The sequence below is a fragment of the Phodopus roborovskii genome, unplaced genomic scaffold (assembly GCF_943737965.1).
Source record: "Phodopus roborovskii unplaced genomic scaffold, PHOROB, whole genome shotgun sequence".
NCBI lineage: Eukaryota > Metazoa > Chordata > Mammalia > Rodentia > Cricetidae > Phodopus > Phodopus roborovskii.
This window is the reverse complement of record NW_026125285.1, coordinates 122,378-146,864: the sequence shown is the minus strand read 5'-3', so window position 1 is coordinate 146,864 and position 24,487 is coordinate 122,378. Positions and strand designations below refer to the sequence as shown.

Sequence of the window (24,487 nt, the reverse complement as noted above, 5' to 3'; positions counted from 1 at the left end):
CATGTTCTCCTTTTCCAGACTCTCCTTCCATCTGTTTCTCACTCACAGGGTAAGGCAGCCCTTTCTCACACCAGATCACTTGCTGCTCTCAGTTGATGCCTTGGAGAGCTTTTTTGGACGTTTTGTTCTACCTTCCTTCAAACTTGTGAAGCAGGTCTGGGCTTTCGAATGAATGGTTTGTCTGGGTAAGGAAGATAACTGACACTATAGAACTGACCCAGTGAGTCCGTATGATGCAACCCAGCACAGAGCTCCTCCGTGCTGCATTGCTGAGAGTGGAACCATCCTGGATTTCAGACCTAGATATGTTCTTACTACTAGCAGCTTTGCTACAAAGAACATTGATACAGGTTCAGTAGACATGAGACATCTCTGGGACATCTGGCTAATGGTCCCATGGAAGAATCTCAACCCCTGACTACACGCATAAGGTTAATTTAGGGCCATTGTGTTATCCTGTATAGACTTGGCACATGAGAACGCTGTGACTTTGAAGATGTCTGTTAGTGAAGGAAGATGTGGTTCATCTCTCAACCTCAGGAAATGATTAGCAAGCTTTCACTGGTATGCATTGTACCCTGGCATTGATACTTGGAAGTATCAAATTCATAGGGAAGTAGTTCTGAGAATAAAAGATGGCCAAGAGTGTGGTGGTTGGAATGAGAAATGCCCCCATGGCCTTAGGCATCCGCATTCTTACTCTAATCCATGGTTATTTGGGGAAGGTTAGGAGGTGCAAAGCACTGGGTTCACTTTCAGGGCACAGAGCCTCGTTTCCACTTTTAGTTTGTTTGCATAGCTACAAGCTTGTGGTTGTGTGGTCTCTCAGCTTCCTGCTCTGGCTACTGTTCCTGCCTGCTGCCATGCCATGATGGACTCTTACCTGTCTGGCACTGTAGGCTGAAATTCTCTTCCTTCTGAGTTGGTCATTGTATTTTATTACAGCAATAGAAATGTAACTGAGACACAGGGAGAGGCATCTTTTCCAAGATCAGTATCAAGCTATCCTTTTTCACTAAGGTATTTTCCTTTCCTCTGTTATGTCAGGGGATGAGGTGTTCTCAACTTTAAAGGACTCAAGATAGAAGAGAGCAGAATTCTCAATTTGGTACCTGATTAGAAAGCCTTGGTTAAAAACTGTGTAGGCTGCTGCTTACTTACTCTGGCTACATCTAATTTTTTAGGACTTCCAGTCATTTACCTCTGTTTCCCCTTTAGGTCCCTGAGTTTCTCTCTTCTATTATCTCCCATTTCATTTTCCTTTGCTCTCTTTAGTATTAGCCTACTCATGTTAGACTTGTAGGTTCTATTACATATTTTTTTGCTCAGACTTTTAAATCTGAAGGCTACTAAAGTAAGACAGGAGACTGAGTACATTCCTTGTCTTAACTGTTCCCAAAAGTGTCTCCCAGAGTTACCATTAAGGATTCGTACCAGGCGGAGAGTTTTGATGATGAGATGACCATCAGAGAACTGTACAAAACTATTCTCCCCAAGAAGATGAGCCTGAGGACATATGGGGACCATCAAGGGCACATGAGCCATCTTAAAGATGTTTTTTTCAATGATCTTTCTTATTCTTCTGTGGGTAAAGACCACAAGCATTGATTAAAATAACTGGAAGAAGTTGGAGGGTCATCATACTAAGGCTACTGTCTAGGTCCTGAAACACATCTGGAGAATGGTAAAAGGAAGAGAATCTTGAACTTTGGAGAAACAGCACAGCTCATGCCTTGCAGAATGGGTGGAAGAAGCGGTGAGGGTGCACTTACCTTACTGGACATTATAGCATTGAGTGAGCACTTCCATGCTTTATAATTGAGGAAATCGCTGGTGGAGCTACAGACAAAGTAATTAGTGAATCATCTGATTGTAGGGTAATGTGGAAGATCACTTCTCCCCGTCCTTTACTGAACTGGCTTTGGCCATCTCACCAGTAGATAATGTCCATACAAGGTTGTGTACTATTTTTGGTGAAGATATACAGTGGGAAGAGAAAGAACTTCATTATTCAAAGAAAACTAAATTAATTGTATACTTCTCCCAATGACATTTAGAGTCTGATGAACAGGAAGCATGAGTCACCAGGATAAGAAGTTTGTCACCATCAACGACTGTACCATTTTCTCTAAGGTGTCCCAGGGGTCAAGTCTTCAAAGTTCTCTTAAGAATATATAGTTCTGGTCACAATATCAAGCCAGGTACAAACACATGTACTTGATATCCCCACATAGCCTTCCTTTTGAACCTCTTTCAAGTCTGCATTGCTTGCCCTTATCAACTTCTCCACTTCGGAATCACAAGACTGGTGTTGCTGCTTTGGGGTCAGACATAAGCATAGCTGAACTTTGCTTTGATCTTTTCCCTTAATTAACAGAAGCCATTTCCATGGTAAAAGGAAGAGTGTGATTTTTTTTTCTCTCTGACTTCAAATGCCAAGGGTTTTTTTTTTTTTTTTTTTTTTTTTTTTTTATCTTGAGAGCTGCCAACTTACTACCCCATTTTTAATTTAAAATATTAAACAGGGCTGCTGTTCCCCAACCACAGCTGCAGTCAGTAGTGAATTTGCCTTCCACTTTGGGAACATAAAACTTGATTAGAATTTTGCTTTTACACTATGGAGAAAGTAGTCAAACCAGATTTTTCCAAATCCTTGGGTAATGTGCTCTAGGCAGGAGTAATTTCTCCAGGAAAGAATACAAGATGTTTGCAACTCAGTCCCAGCAGATCACTGATGGAGGGGACATGGAAAGAGAGCTTACTATGAAACACTCTAACTTGTCATGTTCTTGCTTCGCCTCTCCACTTGACTTTTTATTTATTTTTTAAAACGTGGAACTTCTGGACTCAGTGAGCCTGGGAGAATGAACACAGCCCTGGGGAAATGATGCAGGAGATTTCACTGAAGAGAAATACCTCGTTGTTTGTATCTATCATTTGCCATTTGAAAAGCAAAAACAAAGGTTAACAATTCTACTGTTTTCAAATGGTAATGTGCAATGAAATTAAAGTTCTAAATCCAAATGTTCTTATGTAACTCAGGACCAACTGACCAATGATAATATCAACCACAATGAGTTGAGCCTTTCCACATAAATCACTAATTAAGAAAATTTCTACTGCAGACTTGCTGTAGGCTAATCTTATGGACACATTTTCTTAATTAAAATTCTCTCTTCTCAAATGTCTATGTCAAGTTGACAAAAAGCAATCAGGATATACATAGACTAAACTGTAACTCAAACTATATAATAAAAATTGTTTATTAATCCTGTAATGTCTTAATTGTCTTAGTGACACACTACCACTGAAGGTTATGGAGAATATGATCTATTGTGAAGACCTACTATTTGGAAGATAGACCAAGAAGCATGAAAGTGAAATAAAAATGGATGGACATTTTCAAATCAAGGGTATAGGTCATCAATAGGACGAAAGTTCTCTCTAAATAAGAATCTACTTTCACAATGATTAGGATGTGCCTTCTCCTTGTTTAGCTCTCCTCACTTACAAATTTGGTAGTATATGCCATAAGTTTGTCATGAAAATTAAAGGAATTAACCTATTTAAGTCTTTGGAAAAGGACCTGAAACACAGTAAAGCTCAATCGATGGTTAGTTATTATAGAAACAACCAGAAACCTGTAATGGTACTTTTGTTACTATGGAAAATTGGAAGAAGTTAATGGTAATAATCCAATTTGAAATGGAAAGCTTCATGAAGGATGTACAAAGCTTCGTGCTTATATGATGGGAGAGGAATTTTGTAGGTTTAAGGTGACAGAAAATGTTGCGTGGGATCAAAGTGTTAATTAAATAAATTTTGGAGATAAGATTTTAAATTATAGATGACACATGTCTCAATCCCTAAGCCAGAAGCTGTCAATTGATAACAATCGGTAAATGAAAAGTTAGTTTTCTCCATGGGAGTCTCTTTGGGGGGAAAAAGATCTACTTGTGAAGGTGGACAACATGCCTAGAAGTAGATGGCCAACAATAAAATGAACTCAGTAGCATCTTTGGGAGGCTTTTTGTCTCCCAACATTATGTCAGGGCTTTTAAAAATATATATTTTTTTAATTTTTAATCCTTTATATCTGTATGGTATTACATGTAAGTATTGATATATTGCCCTATATGCAGTTTGAGTATATGTTAGGATTTCCAGTTTTGTGTTTTTTGAAATTGCTGAGTGTGCAAATGAGTGGGTGTCTCTCTACATCTATATCTGTTTTTTGTGCTTTGTCTTGGGCTCCTTTACTTCTGTGTGTTCATATTGTCCTATTCTGATATGTAGAGTTTGTTTTATTTTATCCCTTAGAAGCCTGTTTGTTTTCCTAATGAAAGATAGAAAGGAGATAAATCTGGATGGCCAGGGGAAAAGAGAGGAACTGGGAGGGATACGGTGAGAAGATACTTCCCTTCTAGATACATTGTATGAGGAAAAATTATACTTCCGATGAAAGGAAAAAATATAGATGGCAAATGTGTTTCTGTTCATGCCCAAATTGTAAATTTAATATGTGTTCCAAAGTCGCACATAGATTGATCAGGTCCTGATGTTGTCAAAGTCAGGATTTCTGAGGCATTGCGACATGGCAGCCTGTAAAATGAGCATTTCCTGCTTCTGTCCATAATATCAGGGAGCATTAGAACTTTGCCACCCACCACAGGAAACTGAGATTTTGGTTCATGATGAATTAGGGATCCAAGAGAGACATTGAAAAAAAGGCAAATGATTCAGCATCTACCATAGACACCACTTCTTGGGAGCATAGTAAATTTGGAAACTAGAGAAGTTTGCCATGGATATTTTAGGATTGGTATTCTAAATATGCATTTTACAATGTCAATGCCTTGAGGTGACACTGTCTTTGTGAGAAAGGCACCATAGGGAATGGGATATTCTACTTACAAAGGAAGTGATTTTTCACAGGCGCCATTTTCTGTAAGTCTCAGTTTATTTGTCTCCAACTCAAAGATGAGTTGGCTGTTTTCAAGGTCAATTGAAATAGAATGCATAGGTCTAGAAGCAGCCACTAGAGTGAAAGCATTCCTGGTAAAGGTTACCTTCCTGTCTCTTCTCCTTTCCTCGCTCTCCTCTGTGGATGCAGCTGCCAAAGGCTTCAAGAACTTAGAGGATCACTGCAACTCAAAGTCCTGGGTACTCTGTTATTCTCAATGACACCGATAAGTTAAAAACTCTTTGTACATGTAGGGAACTGTTTCCACGATTGTTTTATAGCCTCATCTCTTTTATATTTCATATTACTTTTGAAACATGAAACATAAGGAACAATGATTCGAAATTTCAGTGAAGAGTTTAAAGCAGGAGTCCATTCATGTGCTTCCCACTATTGCAATTGTGTGTGTAGCCCATAAGACACATTTCTTAGAGCCCAGTGGCCTTGATATATTTTGTCCATGAGAATAAGAATATTAGACTTGATATGTAGGCCATATCTTCTTTCCTTAACAAGGAAAAAAAAAGACATACTGAGCTGAAAGAGACACTACATGACAGAAAGATAATTTTTCTAAAAGTTTCCAAGAGACCACTCACCTAACTATATGACCCCAGTCATTCAGATATCACATGGATATAATAGGTGCCAGAAAAGACTGTCTTGAGGATGAGGGTGAAGGTCAATTACATTCAGTGATTTCAGGTTCATAGAGGATGTGCAAAACATATTTGTAGCGTTCTTTTCCATGCCCAGGACAGAAGTGCCTATTCACTTCTCTAGCAGTTTGTAGAGCTGAGAATTTGACAGCTCCTCTTGCTCAGAAGAGACTGGTAGCATCCTTTGCCTGCATATTGATGCCAATAGATGAAGAGTTAATTGAACCTAGCAAGACCTATGATATATAGTGTCTGAAAAGGGTTGGGATTGTGGACTTTGAGAGCTAGGGGAAAGCTGTGTGATAACATGCCAACTGCCCTTCTCTTATTACCTTTAGGCTTGCACATGTCTGAATGTCTCTCTCTCTCTCTCTCTCTCTCTCTGTGTGTGTGTGTGTGTGTGTGTGTGTGTGTGAGTGTGTGTGTGTGTGTGTGTGTGTGCCCACGCATTTGAGTAGCCATAGATAATTTGGTAGAATTTCCTCTAAAATATTTTTTTAATGATGAGACAAAAATGAGTAAAGTAGCTATAAAGCCAAAATCTTCTTTCTTAAAACCATGAAATTTAGAGAGAAAACACAGGGAAAGATGAGGGCCTCTGACTCCCTTGGATATTCAAGTTTGCTATTATTACAATAGCGGCTTCTGTTGCTTTTCTTTATCTCTGAAACAATAACATTAATGACAATAGTAGTAAGAGTCTGAATTGGTGCTGAGCTTCCTACAGCATTAACTCTGTGTGTTTTCAAGAATGTGGACCTTTTAGTAAGTCTTTTAGCAATATTTGAAAGTGCTACAGATGTCACAAGGTGAATTTCTAGAAGACAATGCTTACAGACTTTCCACATTCATGAACAAGTCAGGCTTTAAAAAGCTGAGACACTAAGGACAATTATCATCAAATAGTGAACTCTTCTGCAGCACTCAGGCTCTATCTACGTCATCCTTCCTCATGTGGCTTCCTACTTGTCTGTAAGAAATGTTTCCCTTGGCATGTTGTCCTGTTTTACAGACACATTTCTTCTTGTGAGTTTTCTTAGACTCCTTCATTGCCTGGAATGGACTCTGCCACATCCCTCAGTTGCAATTCCTAACAACATATTAAAAATGGCCTCCACAGAGAATTCTCTGAAGCTTTAGGCTCAATAGGATATTGTTACAATCCTCTATAACATCCTTGTATTGCTTATTATACATTATCTCTGCTTTGTTTTTGTCTAACTACCTTACATATTCTGTTAGATGTTTTTAAGGTGAATGCTGCAACTTGATTTATTTGTTTTATATTTCTGTGTAGCCAATGGTTAGCATGGGGTTGTGCAATGATTGCATACCCATGGCTACTTGAATGTTTATTGAATTGAGGGCAATGTCAGAACAGGGTCAGGAGGATTGAATGCCATCCCTAGAATTCACATCAGTCATATAGCTTTGCTTCATTAACACACTGACTGGGTTATTATGCATGATGCTTTTTGCCACCTTCTGGGAATAAAAATGACAAGTAGAGCTTAGCTTTAGTCTTAAAGTTATGCATAGGCTCCTTGAGGAATTCATATGTAAGCAAACAAATGCAATCCCACATGGTCCTTGTTCAAAGTCACACAGCCTTTGGGCAATGGATCTGTAATTAAAACTCAAGTCTGTTCTGCTTCAGAGCTGCCAAGCATATCACTTCCAAAGCAGAAAAGCTGGCAGTTTTGAGGGGTGGTTTCTGCTGAGACCCATTGTGGAACATCAGTAGTCTTTGCTGAACAAGCCTGTGGTCCTGTTAGAGAAACGCTGTTAAATCAAATCATTTTGCTTCATTCACAAACTAGGTCCTCCAGAAGCTGGGGAAAGCCGATGAAACAAAAGATGAACAGTTTGAAGAATATGTCCAGAACTTCAAACGACAAGAGGTGAGTCTGGGTCTTAGGTTTCTGCAGCAGGAAGAACTGTTTGTGTTTTCACATGTGGTACAGTTTGCATCACTCTCCAAGCTCTTGTGTAGGAAGTTAATCCCCACTGTGAAGTCTTAAGGCATCAATTTAATGTAATATGGTGTTTAGAGGCAAGGCTTTTCAGAAGTGGAGAGGATTAGGAAAAGCCATTCCTGGTGGCTTTATAAGAAGAGGGATAGAGAGCAGACATACATGCTTTCTGGTTCTTGCTATGTGACCCTGAGCTGCCTCAGGTTTCTGCCAGTAAGCCTGTCATTACTGCATGTTCTCAAGAACTACAAGCTAAAGTAAATCTCAGATCTTTATACTGCACTTATGATCCTGTGTTGCTGGCAATACAAAATGGATTGGCATAGCACAAGGATGATACTTGATATTTCTATGTTTTCTGGAAGACAAGAGGAGAGGCAAACTGAGTTTGGAGTATAGTTTCAGGATATTATATTTTGCTACTCTGCACCTTTGCAATGGAAAGATTTTTTTTTTTTTTTTTGGCACTCCATGTTCCACAGAATCCTAGAAAGGCATTACACATGGCTGTCAATTGATTTAAGTTAGTGTGTGTTTTTAAGAAAATGCCATATTGGGCTGGAGAGATGACTCAGTCAGCAAAACGCTTATCTCACAAGCAAATGATGTGAGTCTTATTTTTTATGCCACATATAAAAATGCAGGCCATGATAGTGCATACATGTAATCCCAGGGTGAGAGAGACAGAGATATGAGAATCTCTGGGGTTTGCCTCTCTACCCAGTCTATCCTAATTGGTAATCTTCAGGCCAAAGAGAGATCTGTCTCAGAAGACATGATGGTATTTCTGAAAATGGTACCTTAGGTTGTCTTTCTGCTTCCACACATACCCCTCCTACCCCCACATGCACATGTGTGTACACACACAAATGGAACTAAACTCTTGATGCCTAAAGCACAGATAAACATGCATTACACTCATAGTTTCATAGTGTGTATAATTAAAGAAATATTGTCCAATAAGAATCCTTATAGGACATGATAATAAAAAAAAATAAGACTGAGAGGAGGTGTGAAAGAGCCTGGAGAGATGGCTCGGAGGTTAAGAGCACTGACTGTTCAATTCCCAGCACCCACATGGCAACTTAAACTGTCTATGACTCCAGTTCTAGGTGACTCAACACCCATGGCAAAAGAAAAACCAATGCATATAAAATAAAAAATAAATTAATTTTAAAAAGCCAGGAGAAGCGCTGTGTGATACTTGTTTCTTTAATGGAATTTGTTGTTTAACAGACATGCGGGTGAATAAAGTACATTTTAAATGGCCCATTCTAATCAGTAAGGCTTAGATAGTTGGCTCAATTATCACTCTTATAGTAGAGAGGAGATGGAAAGAAGATGGGGCCAGTAGACTATGGAAAATTGGCTTGCACATGGGGTCAATGTCAAGACAAAGACTTGTCTTTGGAGCTGCTTTGTCCACAGACAATCTTAAGCCAATCTTAAATCAATAATGGAAAATCATTCGTTGTAGGTTATTTGGTCAGCTTTGCCCTATATAAAGACCCATGGTCCTAGAGGTTCTTTCTTCCCAGTTGCATGTGGGCTTCTATTGTTTCTATTAATGGGAGACATGCCACTTCTTTTCCTTGCCAAGATGGGTTATAAAAGTCAACAGCTATAGAGCCATGTAGACTAGTTTCCATTAATATATATTCCTGAATTTTGCCAATTATATTCCAGAACTATGGATTGGTGCATGTGGATAGGAGCTCAATTTATTATAAACCATGGAGATCTTGTTCTATTTAAAGAGTAAGAAAGAGGAGGAAGGTAGAGAATGTGTTAGTCAGGGTCCTCTAAAGGAAGAGAACTAACAGAACAGGAGATTTGTTAGATGGGCTCACAAGATGTACTCTGGGTAGTCTAACAATGCCTGTCTCATGCTGGAGAGGCTGAGAATACAGCAACTGTTCCATCCAGCAGGCTGGTTGTCTCGGTAGTCCCAATCTAGCCCAGAGGGCCTGGAATATTCCTCGAAAGCTGATGGTCTTCAGTATACTTGGGAATCCCAAAGAAGTTGGCTTTCATATTGATGAAGGACTATGGCAGCACAGGGATAGATGACCATGATAGTGAGAGGACAAGCAGGCAAAAGCAAAGCTTCCTTCTTCCATGTCCTCTGACTTGGGCTGCCACCAGATGGTATGACTCACATTTAGGGTGAGCCTTCCTGCTTCAAATAATTTGATCAAGAAAATCCTTCACAGGTAATGCCCAGCAGACAGTGTTTCAATTGATTTCAGATGCAGTCAAGTTTACAACCAACACTGGTCATCATAAACATGAAAGGAAGTAGTAGAAAAAAAAAGGTACCTTCAAATTGCTGACTATTACTATAAACTTGGATTAAAAAATGGAAAAGAGAATCTAAGAGATGTTATACATATGGTCCCATTGAATAAATTGTACTTATTGTCCCCCAGGATAATAGATTCTCTGTGTCAACATCTGTTTTCCCCTTGCACAATTCTCCCATATCTCTTGAACTTGGATGGCCGTCCACAACAGAACTCATAAATCACTCCCCTGTTCCTTCTCCAGACAACCCTTGATGTCTACTTTTGGAAACTAGACTTAAATTGAAGAAGAATCAATCTTAGAGCTGCTTTTCCCTTCTTGAGGACTTATGATCTACTACTCTTCAACACCCAACCTTCTTGTCTAGTGAATCGCTGTGGATCCAATTGGATTTCTTGTCTTATCACTTTTCTGGCATTTTAAAGTTTCCCAGAATCCTAGCATCCTAGCTGGAAAACTGTCCTGGTCTATAATGTATTCATGACTAGGTGGCACTCTGCATTTTTGGACTACAATTACAATTGTCTGTTTTGGTGGACTTTTTTTTTTTTTAAACTGAATTAGGTCAGAAGTGGTTTGTTGTTTTGTTTTGTTTTGTTTTTTCTTGTATGAGGTACTAGAAAAAGGTATAGTTTGTTACATCATCAGTTACACAGTTACAACAGATAATGGTCTTTGCCTCTTGGAGAAGAGTCTGGGGTAGCTTCACTTCATTGATTGGCTGACCTCCACTCTTTCTTTCTTTCCTTCTTCTTCTTCTTTTTTTTTTTTTTTTTTTTTTTTTTTTTTTTTTTTTTTTGGCTTTGCAAGACAGAGTTTCTCTGTGTAACCCTGCTTATCTTAGACTCAGTCTGTAAAGCAGGCTCTCTTTGAACTCAAAGATCTGCCTGCCTCTGCCTCCCGAGTGCTCGGATTAAAGGTGTGTACCTAGAGTGTCCTGTTACACCTCAAACTTGTCACTGCATACACTTCTCAAATGGGATGTGACAATTAAAAAATAATATTCAGAATTCTTCTCTATTTTCTGGTCTCCATGAAGTGAGCAACTTTGTTTCCCCACCTGCTTCTGCCTTGCCATCCATCCTACCTCACCATGGCCTAGAACCACTAGAGCTATCTATGTACACACTGAAACAACTGAAACAGGCTAAATTCTTACTTAATTTCTTTTCCTCTCAAGTGTTTGATTGCAGTGGTTACAAAAAGAAAAGCTGATTAACAAAGTGAGCAATTAACATCTGTTGCATATGCTGGAAAAAGGGGTGTTGTTTATGAACAAATGTTAACTTAGTAAGAATGACCTACTGAGACAACAGTCACCTTAACAAGATCAGGTATTCTTGTATCATGGTGATTCATTACTCAAAAACGGAATTCCAGAGACATTATCTAAACTAGGCAACCTAGAGTTCTTGTTTTTCCAGCAAATATGTGTTTTTCAATCCTCTATGATGTTACTGACAGTATACAATGAACGGAATTTTTATTTGTATACTGTGACTTTAAAATTGTGTTTTGCAAAATAGACATCCTCATAGTCGTTGGCATGTTCCCTGCTAGTTTGTTGGAACAAAGGTTCCACCAGGTCTGTCTTTGATCTCTGATTCAGAGTTTAGCTTTAATTTATTCCAGCCCCACATTTTTTTTTTTTAATCTAAAGTCTCTTTTTCTGAAAGATGATTTGCTTGGAAAAAAACTATACGAAAGTTCTGTATGCATGGTCCTGTTGGTCTGTTGGACTTCAATTGTAGTTTTTGTGGCTCAGATTTCTAACTGCTTCATTATAAAGAGGAAGGAGAAATAAGGGTAGAACAGCAAATGAAATCAGCGAGCTCTCCTATGAAGAGTTGGGAATTTTCCATGATGAAAGCTAATCCAGCAGGAAGCAACACAATCTGATGTTAATCCTTCCTCTCTAAAGGTTGCCTTTCCCCTTTCCTGATTTTTCTTTCATTAGTGTCTCTAACAAGTAGCAAAATTAATTGGTGTGGGCACCAATTATTTTCAGCACACCTGGCTGCCTGCTGATGGACCCTTTACTAAGTGGAAAAAGTCTTCAGTGGAAGGAGGGACCTTGCTTGACATTTCTTTTTTTCTGCCTAATAAACTCGCCCTTCTTGTTAATACGCTCACCTTTCGTGATTCCGCTAAGATTAACAAAAGAACCAGTGGGTTGCCTGGGCCCACATCAGCAGCTATCAGATCACATCTTGGTGACAGCTGATGTGAGCACACTCATCAGGTTAGGTCCAACAGCAGGGTTTCAAACACTGGGAGAGAGAACTGTGATTTATATGTCTCCATCTCCTCTGTGCAGGCCCACAGCACAGGTGGTTCCTGCTGCCTTCTAAGCCACCCTTCAGGGTGCCTGCTTTGGTGCTGTGCTTAGGAGCAGATGTGTTTCAGATCTTTGGGACTCATAAAATTTGGGGATATTTTTATAGATTTTCCTTGTTGAACATGATTTATTTGAAAATCCAAAATCTGTAATACATCTGAATTTAAAACTTTAAAAAAGTATCCATTTCAGAGTCTTTCAGATTTTAGACATTCTGATTAGAAATGCTCAACCTGTACACATCAAGAAGAAAAAAAAAACAAAACAAAACAAAACAAAACCTGGGACCTTGACATCCTTTTCAGCTGCAACTGCAGACATGGAGACTCTAGTTCCTAGGCGACCTTGATAGCTGCTGGCATCTCTGAGCCATAGATTGTGCTTCACCTTTTTATCTCCACAGGACCCGAAGTCTTGCTCTGAAGTTGAGCATGTTTGCTGATACTTGACTGTATTCCTGGAGTATATTTTCAGTTCTGAGATGAAAGACATGTTTGTTATGTGTTTAAGTGAAGACACTTTTATGACATATTCAAAGAACTTGGAGGGTGTATATCAATGATTAAAAAGAAAAAAAAATTGCCATCATATATAGTCAGGCAGTGGTGGTGTACCCTTTTAATCCCAGCATTTAGGAGGCAGAGGCATGCAGATCTCTTTGATGCCAGCCTGATCCACAGAGTGAGTTCTGGAGCAGCCACAGCTGTTACACAGAAGAACCCTGTCTCAAAAACCACTACTCCTCCACCAAAAAAAAAATACACATTTAAAGGTACATAATTAGAAATAATATTGCCCTGTGTGCTGACGTAACATTTTATTATGGTAAAATGCACTTCTATCCTGAAATGCTGGCAGTTTGGCTAAATAGCTAAGCCAAGCACATACCTTTGGGGCATGTTTCTAATAATAAGTAGCTACAATGTATACATGTTGGTGCATTCACTGACTTTTCACTAAATATGAACATTGACCCTTTTTGTGAGCTAGCCACTCCCTTGATGAAACAATCTGTTTTGCATAATGAACTCGTTCTAAATCACAACCTAGTGAATTTGAGTCAGACAACAAATCTTCCTTTCTGGTCATGAAACCTCTGGAGTTGGAGTATGAGCCTCATTTGTTGAGTTGTATGCTTTGCAGAGCGGTGTCAGAGTTTGACTTCTTCAGAACCACCCAGAAGGAGCAGCATGGATCCCTGGACTGAACACCAGAGTTTTGATTTTCATAGGTCTGGTGAGAGCCTTAAGAGTCTACATTTCTGATACACTCCTAATTACCGTCAATGATACTGGTCCAGGGACAGTACATGGAGGACCTGTTCATTGGCACATTACTCACAGTGTTGTCTGCTGCCTTTTCTAATTAGTCCCTTAGCCTTCTAACACTATGGGCAGTGACTACTTTTAGCATCTTGATATATGGAAAGGGTTTGTTTGTCATGCTTTGGCTGATCTGTCACATATATGGGATCTAACCAGTGGAAAGGACTTGTCTATAATAATAAATAGCACATGATACCAAGTGCTGAGGTAGAGCTCCCAAGGCCTTGAGGTTGCCATGCCAGCAAAAGTTGCATATCTTGCTAAAGTAGGATGTATATATGCTTGCATTTCAGTGAAAATTATTTGAATGAAGGTCTTTATAGGTCCTGTTGTTTAGAAAGGGAAATTTCAGATAGCATTAGCACTCTAGATATAGGCTATTGGAGTAAAATGAAGAGTGGGAAATCTGATTCATTATAAGCCTTAAAGATAAAAGTATTTTCTCTGCAGGCAGCTGGAGCCTCGCTGGAAGGATGATTTAGAAGACGAAATGCAAACACTAGAAGCTAGTAGCGATCACAAATCGTTAATCTAGTTCTTACCTCAAAAAATTAGAAAAAGTGTGGTATAAACCTGAGCAAGCAAGACTAAGAACATAAATTGATGATCCTGAAAATAACAAAGCAGTGAGAAGATGTATGAAGCAAAAAGCTGGTTCTTTAAAACAAGAATCAATAGAATTGATAAACCTTTAGGCAAGAGTAATTAAAAAAAAGACACAATTCACCAGTCTGAGAAATGAAAGACTCTCATTTTAGAATTTGTAGCCAGTTAAAATATAATAAGAGAATAGTGCAGTCAACTCTGTATTTAAACATTTAACAACCACAGCAGACCAGTTACACCACAGCTACAAACTACTAAGATGGGATAGGCAATGGCATACAAACACTAGAGAAAGTGAATTTGTGATTTCAAGTTTGATGAAGAAATTTCTAAGCCCATGTTGTTCTGCTAGAGACCTAAGATACTTAAGGTAGAATTAACATCAATTGTATAAACTCTTGTAAAAATCAAGAGGGAACACTTCAGCTCAGTATGAAACTGTGAGACAATCTGGTGTTTCTTGATAAATTTGAACCTTCTTCTCTCCCATATTTGTACCTCCTTTGAGAGTGAGACATTTATCACTCAGTAATCTCTACACCAATATTTATTTATATAACTTTATTTTTGTAACAATTCTTCTGACATAAGTTGCATTTCTCGAACCTCTGTGTGCAGAATAGTCGTCCATGACCTAGCTGTGGGCTGACTCATACTACTTCTCTTTCCTCCCACTCTGGAAGACTGCTGGCTATGAACCCCTAGCTGTTGAGCTCACCAGCTGAGAGTTCCCTTGCCTGGTACAGTGGGTGTCTTCATAGTGTTTGTTCCTTTCAGTTCAGTTCTGCTAATGCTGGACTGTTCAACAGGGAAATACCTTGTTTATTGTTATCAACTAATTAAATTTTATAATGAAGATTATAAAGTACCTGTAGTACTGAGTTGACCCATTAGTATGCTGTATTGAACTTAAAAAGGCTTATTATGTATGAAGTTATTCTGGATTATAAGTATGTTAATGTCTTAAAAAGTTATTTCACGTAGTATAACTGAGTATGAAGGCCATTTGTCACTTCTTCACACACTTGTGGTATACTATTGGGTGAACAACATGGATATGACATTTAACCACTGTGATTAAGCTAGTCTACTCTTACACTCTAAGAGTAAGACAATTTGTCTAAGTGCATAGTTTGTTTGCATTTATCCTGCAGTAGTTCTCAATCTTTCTAATGTTGTGACCCTTTACTACAGTTGCTCATGTTATGGTGACCCCCCCCCACTGTAAAATTATTTTCATTGCTACTTCATAACTATGACTTTGCTTTGTATTTTGAGTTGAATTATAAATATTTTTGGAGATAGGAGTTTTGCCAAAAGGATCATGAGACCCATGTTGAGAACCACTGCCTAAGACGATAAAATGTTGTTCTTGGTTTTTAGGAATGAGATCCCTGCTTGGGATGTCTCCTGTCTACCTTATACAGTGACCCTAAAGATCCCAGATAGCTCATTTGTAACTAGTCACACTATTTCTTGTTTTCTTTTGTTTTTGTTGTCTTAGAAAATTTTCAAGAGAAGTAAAGCAGTAAATTCCTCAGCATTCTAGAATTGACTCTAATTACTCTGCTCCATCATGACCAGTAAGAGAAATCAGAATAACATCCTCAGTGTTGGGATGAGGGCTCACACAAGCCTGGCCAGCTCTGGCACAAATTACAGGTTATTTATTTATAGAACATGCTTTTTTTTTCTGTTGTCTACTTTGAGTATGTTATCTCAGCAAGCATTATTCCAGGTCACATGGAGAAAAAGAAATCATTGGCTTAGGGCCATGGGCTGTAGAGAATAAAATCTCTAAGTTGTATAAATATTGTATAGCAGAACTCTGTCCAACCACAGCAGGCAATGGATTTGAAAGGGCATGCCACCACATCCATGATGTTTACTTAGCAGGAGGCTACAAGCATATGACAAAGGGTCCGATGTCCAGGTTTCAACCCATTGGCTGACAACCTTTAGCAACTCAGATTTACAGTGGGCTTTTCTTTGTGCCCATTATGCAAACAGGTAGGCTCTTTTAAGTGGAAAGAAAGGATGGTTGATTGCAAGATGAAGACCCACCAGGATTTCTAAAAGTACCACGGCCTGTGGTGACATTTCAGCAGAGAATGTATAAGAAAATCTTCTTCAAAAGTTATGGCTGTGAGGCATCTCCCACAGAGAACAAGTAGTTTGTGGTTCCAGAAAACAATGTGAAACTGTGGGAGTAATGGCATTTCCTTTCACCTTAGGACAGGTAGCAAAAGATGGCATGGCATGTGGAGGAATGTGTTCACTTTGCACTTTTCCAGAAATCTTCTACCAGAAATTTCTCTGTATAAAAATATGCATACATTTTAAGACAGAACATATCTAACCTTGTTGACTTGGAACAAATCTTACTTGTTTGCTCTTGTCTTCATAAAAACTTCTGCTGTATTAAACATAAATTGCCATTGCAATTAAGTTTGGGCTTCCTCTTACATTCAGAACACTAAACCTTTCTTTGACCAAACCCAGAGATTTAATCTCATTTCTCCTTATAATATTTGGCAGAACTCATCAGCCTACCAGCCAAATAAATGTCTGTTCTCTTTCGTGATCAGGAATGTGAGGCATATTTGAGACAAGCCACTCTGTTGAAATTAAGTGATGAAGGTTGGGGCAATTGCAGGTTGTGGTCAATATGTCAGGAGAGGTCTCTTAGGGGCAGACCATTTGTCTCCAAGTTCTTTTTACATCCTCCAGTGTATCCTATCCCTTATGACTTGCCTGACTACCCATGTCCACATTGGAATTTCAATTTTTCACAAAAGATCTGTTCTTTTTTAAAATTTAATTTTATTTTATATATTTTTTTCTTATTTTACATACTGATCCCAGTTCCCTCTCATTCCCATCTTCCCGTGCCCCACCACCGATCCCCCCATCTCATCCCTCATCCACTTCCCAGGGAGGGTGAGGCTTTCCATGAGGGATCATTAAAATCTGCCAAGTCATTTGGGGTAGGGACTAACTGTTCCCTCCAGCCCCATGTTTCTAGGCTAAGGGAGTATCCTTCCATGGGAAATGCGCTCCTGAACTCATTTTGTGTACCAGGGATGCATCCTGGTTTCACTGTCAGAGGTCCCATAGACTGTCCAGGCCTCCTATCTGAGACCCACGTTCAGGGGTCTGGGTCTGTCCTATGCTGGTTTCCCAGCTATCAGTCTGGGGTCTGTGAGCTCTCCCTTGTTCAAGTCAGCTGTTCAGGTTGCTTCTGTGGGTTTCTGCAGCCTGGGCTTGACACCTTTGCTTATCACTTCACCCTCTCTGCAACTGGATTCTAGGAGTTCGGTTCAGTGTTTAGTTGTGGGTGTCTGGTTCTATTTCCATCAGCTACTGGATGAAGGCTCTAGTATGGCATATAAGGTAGTTATCAATGTCATTATCAGGGAAGGGCATTTAAGGATAGCTTCTCCACTATTGCTCAGAGTGTTTGTTGGGGCCATCTTTATAGGTCTCTAGACATTTCCCTAGTGCCATATTTCTCTTCAAACTTATAATGGCTTTCTCTATTATGGTACCTCTCTCTGTGTGTCTGTCTGTCTCTCTCTCTCTCTCTTTCTCTTTATCTCCTCTATTCCTCCCCGACTCAATCTTCCTGCTCCTTCATGTTCTCCTTTCTTCTCCTCTTCTCCCTTTCTCTTTCTTCTAACTCCCTCTCCACTCACTGGCCTCCCACCTCCATCCCCAATATGTTCAGGAAATCTTGTCCCTTTCCCCTTCTTTGGGGGACCATGTATGTCTCTCTTAGGGTCCTCCTTGCTTTCTAGCTTCTCTGGAGGTGTGGATTGTAGGATGATGATCCTTTGCTTTATGTCTAAAATCCATATATGAGTGAGTACATACCATGTTCATCTTTTTGTGACCGAGTTACCTCACTCAGGATGGTTTTCTTCCAGTTCCATCCATTTACCTTCAAATTTCAAGATTCCATTGTTTGTTTGTTCTTTTTTTTTCTTTTCCACTGAGTAGTACTCCATTGTATAAATGTACCACTTGTCTTTATCCATTTTCAGTTTAAGGGCATCTAGGTTGTTTCCAGGTTCTAGCTATTACAAATAATGCTGCTTTGATCATAGTTGAACAAATGTCTTTGTTGCATAGATGTGTATCTTTTGGGTATATGCCTAAGAGTGCTGCATCCTGAGGTAGACTGATTCACATTTTCCTGAGGAAGCACCATAGTGATCTCCAAAATGGCTGTACAAGTTTGTACTCCCACTAGCAATGGAGGAGTGTTCCCTATCTCACCACATCTGTTCTTAAAGCTACAGTGGACCTGATGTTGCCCAGTTCTCTCAGAGTGTGTTCCTCTGTTTGCTTCACTAATGTATTCTTTTCTCCACTTTTCTTGAGTGACAGCTATTTATCTATATATTGCTGGCTACTAGATTTCCATATACCTAAAGAAAGACTTCCTGTCTTAGTCTTTTAAAGAAATATTCTGGCTGCCACATATGCCACATGCTTAATAATGCACCCTGATTTTCACTTGCCTCCTTGGAGAATGTGATTCTGCTTTGCCCTTTATGTGCCTCCTCTCTCATTCACCATCAGTTCCTCTCTTTGTTGTCACTATTTTTTTTTTCTTTTTACACCCTCACATTTGGCAGCAAAATACCTACTGGGTGTTGTCTTCATGATTTGGGCTCAGTAGTAACCTGAGCAACCTTACAACCATGAGTGCCACAAGGACCTGCTTGCACACACTGTTCTCTGACTTCAGGGAGTCTTACATACTTTCATATACACATTCTAAATCATTTTACTTATGCAGCAAAGTGCTTCTCTTATCTTTGAGTTCCAATTCCATTCTTTAGGTCATGCCATGGCTGTTAAACTCAAGAGCTCACACAAGCAGTGGTGACCCACACAAAGTATAGCCAGCCCCAATTCTGGCCAATAAATGGAGGACGTGCTCTCCAGGGCCCACTCCTCACGGGGCAGCCCTTGGCAGTTGGCAACTGGCTGAGGGATTGTGAATTATTTCTTTTTGAGGATGTGGCTACTGGTAGGTTTTCTGTACTCTGGCTGGCACCCCCACACACACACACATACACTAATGCCACATGAGCATATTGGCACCATAGGTTTTGGGACTTTTAGTGGATTATCAACTAAAATAAAAGAAGATGATAATGAAAATTTGAGGAAAATGTATTGGGGCTCATGGGGGAAGTTAGAAAGAAGAAATAAATGGGAGGTAGATATGATCACAGTTCATTATATATTCATATATATGAAATTCTCATGATAAATAAAATTATTAATGAAAATATGCTCTGTGTTTCATAGAAAGCTCTTTCGTTTCTGAGAAACACTTTACTATAAAACATCTGTACGCTAAATTGATATCAGAAAATTTCTTCTGAAAGAATTGTGAGTCCTGTTGCCTGAATTTATACTTGGTGTCTATTAAAGTAAAAACTCATTGTGATATGTTATCTTGTAAGCAGATCAGAATCTGTCTGCATCTTCGGGAGGTTGCTGCAGGATCCTTCATTCTAGTCCCAGCAGGAGCTGCTTAGTATTGACCACCAACTTAGTTCACAAAAGGCTACAGCATTTAAGCCAATTTACTCTGGTGTCAACTGCCAAGGTCATTTGTAGGTTGTTTGATAGCTGACATTATGTGGAAGCATATTTAGAACAGCAGTAGGCAACTACCAAAGTATCCATTTGCTGTTTATTGGCTGCCTTACATGTCAGGAGCTGAGCTATGCCATTAGGAAACTTCAAGAAGAAAACAGACTAAGTCACTGCTGGTAAAGATCTTTACATCGCACAGTGAATCAGAATATAACAAATAGGTAAATGATATTGTCTTCTTGAAAAACTCAAGAGCTATGGAAATACAGGTAAGTGAGCAGTGGGCATGATACAGGAGGCCTGAAGAGATCAGTTGTCAAGCTGGGAAAGTAGAACAAAGAATACATTGCTTAAGATGGCAGACACAGATGATGATGGAATTCATTTGTTCCCAAAGGAAAATGTGTTGATTCATCATACAGATACTCAGCAGATTTGCACACAGGTGGCAAGAGAAGGGGGCTGACACACACAATCCAGTTAGTTGGTTTGAGGAGGAGCTGGACAGCTCATCTAAGGTAGTAGTTAGAGAGTAACTTCCCTATAGGTAAATGGCCATCATATGGCATTCATACCTGCACATAAACATCAGGTCTTCAGGGCAGCTCAGGGTACTGGGCCCTGGAGAAAAAGGGATGACACTACTCTTACTTAGGTTAAGCTTTACTTGAGTTTACAGAAACACTCCAACCACAATTAATATCCTTATAAAAACAAATGATTTTCTGTGCCATCTCTTGGTAGCAGTAATTCCCAACTGATCTCTCCAAGCTCGGTGAGAACATAAGAAATATTACTGAAAAGAAAAAACAAATGCCATGAAATACATTGTAACTTCCTGGGAGTCTTTAATTGTTTGAGATATATTCATCATATAATAGTCATAGCAAATAAGTTGCTCACTAAGTTCTGAGTGAAGACTGTCTCTACAGGGATAGATGGGCTTCTAGAGTTGGGCTTCTGGTCTGAAGGAGATGGTGTTGGAGAGGGTGTAGAGAGGCAGGTGGGGCATGAGCTCTCTCGGCAGGCCACAAGATCACAGGTGGGCCTTTTTGTTTGTGTTTGTTTTTTTGTTTTATAATGTGTGTCCTTGCAAATTGTAATCCATCAAAGTTGTCAATAAACATTGGCTCCTATGAGAAGAGCAGAAAATGGATATGTGCAGGTATGGGCGGATTAGCCTACTTTATATCCATGCTACAATTGCTGTCTATGGTACCAGATGAAGAAAGAAGTTTGTCATATTTGATAAAATAACCTGACCATCTTCAACCTCCTTTCTCTCATGTCTCCTCTTATCACCAACAGCATGCCCCACCATCCTGTTCTATCCTATATAAATAAAAATCTTTAAAATGAACCAAAATTTCAGTCAGTGAGACTAAAGACATTTCTAACATCATTGCTGGTGCCATTTTCTGTGGTGCCTATTCCCAGTTGAAGAGATTGTTCCTGGAAAAGGCTCTTCATGTTTTTCTCTAAAGACTTCTTTTGATGTATCATAGTCTGTTACTTTGATTATCTTTTACCTACCCATGACAACTGAAGAGGGTTTGGTTTCTCATTCTTCAATACCCATTAAAAGGCTGATTACACATATCTCCACTGCCACCTGTGAGAAAAGCTCATTACTTAGTTGGAGGGCTTCTCTCTGAATGACTGGCAGCCTAGGACTGTGTCATGCTGCTGTGGCATGCAGAGAATCAGGCATCTTTCTCATGCATGCCTAGGGAGCAACCATCCAAGAGGTTGTAAGTCTACATAAATAAGTTGCAGTCAGTTTTAGGTTTGCAGCCTTTCTATTATTTCGTTTGGACTGGTCACCCTGTAATCCCATTGTTGGCCCTGCCACTGAAGGAGTAACATTCTAAAACAAAAGATGACTCACCAGGAACTTCTCATGGCAATTGTCTGAACTCTGGAGACAGGCATGTGTTTTTAAGTGTAGGACTGTGTACTAGATGCTAGTAAATTTAAGTTACCATAAGGTAATCGATGCAATGAAGAGTTAACAGAATTTCCAACAAGCATCAGGTGAGGGTCTTTAAAAAATGTTGATCCATGTATTCTACTCTGGCTTCTAAACTGAGTCCCACATTTGACTTGTGTCCCTAAAGAATCATCCTGTGATTGAATCATAGTCTGATTTTCTACAGAGACAGAAGATATAATGGTTCCTTAATTGAGTGTATATTTGAATATGAACCCATACCTGATTATGAGTCTTATAAGGAAGCCTATGATTTTTAAGTTTCTAAGCCCTACTAGACTACCACAAACAAAAGATGAAGGTGCTTGTTGTGGAAATGTTCTTCAAGAACTTTGCTAATTATAAGCTATGAGTACAGTATGTACTTGATTTACATAGTGACCTACAATTATCATTTTGCTCTACCTCTAAGAAAATGGAAGATATGTTATAGAACTATCATTGTGGGAATTAGATTAATTATTTTCCTGCTGTTAATATTCATGCTTTCTAGTTTCCTCAGTCAGTAAATTTTCAGATCAGCTTAATGTCTCCCATATCTATTGTTACATGTTTTTTATACACCTGCATAAATTGCCCCTGTGTGCCCCTGGACTCTATTACTTCAATATTTAAAACCATAAAAACTTTCTGAATAGCTTGTCTGTGTATTTGATACTTAGAAGTACAAATGAAAAACAAGGACACATTACAAATTCCCAAGGAGGTTGTTTGGGAAGTCTGGCATGTTCCCTGTGAAGATATTCTGCTGAGTCATGGCACAGAGCATAATTTAGTTCATTTACTTATTAATTATGGAGGGCAGGTTCATGGCTACAAGATGTGTATGGCAGCCAGAGGACAACTTTTAAAATTTGGTCTTGAACCTTGTTGAGGCCGGGTTTGTTGTTAAGCTTTGAACTCCAGGGCAATTGGCCTACAAGTTTTTAGGTGATTCTCCCATCATTCCCTCTAATCTCAGCATAAGAGTTCTGGGGTTACAGATGTGTGCCACCATTTCTACTTAGATTCCAGGGGTCAGACTTGGGTTGGTATGCTTGCTAGGTTAGTATTTTTACCCACTGAAACATATTAATCCCTTTATGCATTTATGAAATATCCACTTTTGGCATAGTGGAACATTTGAAAAGCACTGGTTAGGACAGTGATAGTGATATATAGCACATACTGAGCTTATGAAGCTTGCCAGGCACATTCTGCTGAGGCTTTCATGGACCTTAGCCTTTGTTATTGATAAAGTCCTGTGATCACCTTCACTTTGCAGAATAGAATTAAACAGGCTAAATGGCTTGCTCAAGAGTATATGGCTAGAAGGATAGAAATCATGTTATGTATTTTTACAATAAAATATTTGAGCTTTTATACCCCCATTTCCTCCCTTCAAATCCTTCCATATAATTCTCATTAATCTTTTTCAAGTTTGTGGCCTCTTTTACAATTGTTATTGCATATATATATATATATATATATATATATATATATATATATATCTACAAATATATTCCTAGATATAGTCTGCTCAGTCTGTATAATGTTACTTTATGTTTGTTTTCAGGCCTGAGCATTTGGTATTTGGATAGTCAATTGGATTTATCTTTCCTGGAGGAAATTATTTCTTCTACTCTTAGTGTTCCTTGGTTGTTGTAGTTCTTTGTGTTAAGTTGGGGGCTCCATGAGCTTTTCCCCATGTACTTTGAAATTTCCATTGATACTGTGCTCTTTCACATCACATTTGGGCAGTCATGTTGGTGAGACTTTATGCCTGAAGCTTCTGACTTTACTAGACAGCACATTCTCACAGAAAAGTCTCTAATCTTTTGTTGCTTACAATCTCATACCACTTATACTCTCTCTCTCTCCCTCCCCCCCCCTCTCTCTCACACACACACACACTGTTTCCCGAGTCTTAGGTGTGGAATTATTTTGTGGGATGGGTCTCCAACTCTACATTTTGATTGGTTGTGGTTTACTGTAGTGGTCTCTATTTGTTGAAAGGAGAAGTTTCCTTATTGAGGGTAAAGGGTACATTTATCTCTGGGTAAAAGAGCAAATGTCCAGATTGTTTTGGGGGAGGATGCTGTTTTACCACTGAACAGAAACTGACCATTGAGGAGGAGATGCCTCCTTAATGAGGACCACCAGTGTTCATGGTTCCCAAAAGCACTATACAGACTTCCAAAGGAGGGAGGCAGCAATAGTCTCACCTAGCTATGAAGCCTATGAACCAGAGTTCATATTTTAAAGCCAGGCAATGTGATAAAAGCTCATTGTCATGATGCTCTACAAATTATACCAAATAAACTCTGGAATCATGAGTTTTTGAGAAAAACAAGTAATCAACATTGACATATTAAGTTATAATTGAGGACTGTATGAGAATACAAGGAATGGCGCCCTCGGTTATATTTTCCTCATTGGTCAAAAACTCACTCTTCCTGGATGGTCTCATCCTTCATTGTCATCACCATTTCTCCACAGCCTGTAGCACAGGACTGATAGAGTTATAGCTCGGCACTGTAGGGCTTAAATGGCCCAGCAACCTAAAGTCAAATTTCTGTCTACTAGATTGATGTTATTTGGGGCAAGTTTTCTGCTTCTATGCCCAGTTTCTCATTTCTAAAAGATAAAATCTCCACTTCTAAAACTCTAAAACTCCATAGCAGTCTCATGGAGTTGTTGAGAAATAGCAGAGCTGTGACATTCAGGACAATTT

General features: G+C 39.1%; 1 protein-coding gene across 1 annotated transcript in view; it reads left to right on the top strand.

Moving 5' to 3' along the window:
- The first annotated feature begins 635 nt into the window (after nt 1–635).
- LOC127233963 (amphiphysin) overlaps nt 636–24,487 on the top strand; it is a 104,189-nt gene continuing 80,337 nt past the window's right edge. Inside the window, exons 1-2 of the mRNA XM_051200643.1 lie at nt 636–725; nt 7,443–7,523. Coding sequence (XP_051056600.1) covers nt 636–725; nt 7,443–7,523 — 171 coding nt within the window. The remainder of the gene's footprint in view (nt 726–7,442; nt 7,524–24,487) is intronic.